The following is a 2,598-nucleotide window of genomic DNA, read 5'->3' as shown; positions in this document are numbered from 1 at the left end:
CTGGACTAAACTCTAATGCAATGAGGGGAAATCAGACTCAAAATCAGATACAACAGGGAGAACAGAATAGACTTATGCCACTAGTTACCACTTACTCGCGTTCTCATCTACCATTGCATCATCAACTCAAAACAAACTTTAAGAAATACACCTCTGGTTTGATACGACTCCAAGACTGCAGAGTGATTTCAGCCCACAGGAGGAACAAGAATCTGAGAGATATGCTCGTCAGGGCCAAGTTGCCAGAACAGATGAGACGTATAAGATCGGGGAAACCCAATCATTGGGCCTTTAAACCGAAACGGTTCTTGTATAATCCTTATGGGAAAATAGGGGCACCCATCTTACAGAGAATGTCCCTAAACACGAGCAACATCGTTTATTGCATCTGTTGCGAAGAATGTGGTCTACTCTATGTGGGTGAAACAGGTCAAACTCTGTTGGAGAGGTTAAAACAACATATTTACAATATTGAGAGGAATGGACTGGACACTCCACTAGTATTGCATTTCCAAATTCACACATTACAACATCTGAGTATAACGGGACTTCAAACCTGTGCGACATGGACGGAGGGCCAGAGGAGGAGATATGAGAGATTGTGGATTTCCAGACTGCGAACTCAACATCCACGGGGCCTGAACGCAGTCTGAATTGCTTCCTTTCAATTGTATTGACAATTATTGCTGTTTTGTGAGACTCTTGACATGACAATAAAAGCTGGAGAGGTACATGCTGGGGCAAAAAAAAGAATATTGTGTCTTCAATTGAAATTTTCTTCTTCTAATGAGAGTGATAATAGACTGGTTTGCCACAAGGGGTGAGACATGAGTGACAGTGACCAGGCAGCTGTTGCCAGTGCACCGGACTCACAACAGTGACTGTACAAGATCAATAGGCCCCTAACCTAACCCTAACCCTAACCCTAACCCCTAACCCTAACCCCCCCTAACCCCTAACCCTAACCCTAACCCCTAACCCCCTAACCCCTAACCCCCTAACCCTAACCCTAACCCCCTAACCCCTACCCTAACCCCTAACCCTAACCCCTAACCCTAACCCTAACCCTAACCCTAACCCTAACCCTAACCCCCCTAACCCCTAACCCCCTACCACTCCATTAATCTGGCCCTAACCCTAACCTAATTAACCTTAATCTGGCCCCAACCCTATTCCTTACTTTAGCCCCAACCCACGTGACAAACCCTAACCACTTGATGTTCTGGCCTTAACCCTAATTAATTGGGTTCATAATTCATAATTACATATTTTTTGATTTGGCCCTAACCCTAATTACTGGATAAAAATTATTTACAATTAATTAAAAACACTCAATTCATGACTTACAACAAGATACTACATACACAATAATAAAAAAATACAGTAGACATGGTTAAATGTGGTTAAAAAATTGTTTCTACGATTATAAATTATTTACATGGTTAAAAAGTTAAAATCTTTCTAAAAATATGTTTTTGCCAGTGAGGAGTGATTAAAAAATACATTTGTAAAAATTCTATTCGAAAAATTAAAAGCGAAAGGGTAAAAACACTAATTTGGCTTTCTAAAACTAAATTCAAACTGGAAAAAAGTGGGAGGGTATAAATAGAAGGGGAAGGCACTCGCTGCTCATTTCATTCCAAGCCATCGGACAGAGCAGACCTCTGAGAGCAAGCCTGTTTTTCATTTGTTTTTCTGTGTGCCTGGCCTGAAGAAGACCTTCACAGGTCGAAACGTTGCCACATAGGCACACAAATTCATTTATTTGGCCTATTAAAATTTGATTTCTTTTTTCTTTAATAACTAAAAGGTTTTTTTCAAAACCAATTCATTTTTTTATTTTATTTCTTTAAAAATTTAAGTTAAAAATTACATATTTAAGTTAAAGCTTTAAAAATTTACTTTAAAAATTTAATTTAAACTTTGGTAGAAAAACCAATTAAAAAAACACTTGCCTCCATCCAACTCACCATGGTTGGATGGACTTCTGACTGGACCCTGGTGCGCCATGGCGGACGCCGTGGACAATCCAAGGTCCAGGCCCCTTACCGAGGGATGGCCCGTGCACCGCCCGCCTCCAATTGGAGGAGGGGCCCAAACACTCATCCTAACCCCTAACCCTAACCCCTAACCCTAACCCCTAACCCTAACCCTAACCCTAACCCTAACCCTAATTTAAGAAGTGGCTATTGTTACGGTTAATTTTTCGGCTATTCTGTTTTTTTATTTTATAACGTTTTTTGCTGAAATGCTAGCTCAACAGAAACGCCTCGCTATCATTTTCGGCTGAAACTTACGTCCTAGTTGATCTGTAAGCTTGGAGAACAACAAAGTTAGTGAAGTAACGTAAAATTCTTTGTATTTAATTTAGGAGCAGCTAAGCCACTTCTTAAATTCGTAGTATTCACAGACTGCAGTGTAATTGTTCCAAACTTAAACACTCACCTGATTGTTCGCGCCAGCAGTGTTGTTGGAAGACGACGCCATCGTTCACTGAGGGACAAGTTAAAAGCAGCCCCCACCCGATACAATGCGCGCTACTTTGAGAGCATGGGAAATGACCACTTCTCACGTAGTGGCTGGGAAAACGTCTCATAA

At 40.9% G+C, this 2,598-nt stretch overlaps 1 protein-coding gene across 1 annotated transcript in view; it reads left to right on the top strand.

Moving 5' to 3' along the window:
* LOC146548401 (histone-arginine methyltransferase CARM1-like) overlaps positions 1–2,598 on the top strand; it is a 22,251-nt gene extending 19,653 nt beyond the window's left edge. The window contains exon 13 of the mRNA XM_085265055.1: positions 2,466–2,598. Within this exon, the coding sequence (XP_085121181.1) occupies positions 2,466–2,598 (133 nt within the window). The remainder of the gene's footprint in view (positions 1–2,465) is intronic.

This window comes from Mchenga conophoros, linkage group LG23 (assembly GCF_057382185.1).
Source record: "Mchenga conophoros isolate Kocher_MC1m ecotype Shallow Benthic linkage group LG23, M_conophoros_male_GT1.1, whole genome shotgun sequence".
Classification (NCBI taxonomy): Eukaryota; Metazoa; Chordata; class Actinopteri; order Cichliformes; family Cichlidae; genus Mchenga; species Mchenga conophoros.
Note: the sequence above shows the minus strand (reverse complement) of the source record. Positions and strands in the feature narration are given on the sequence as shown.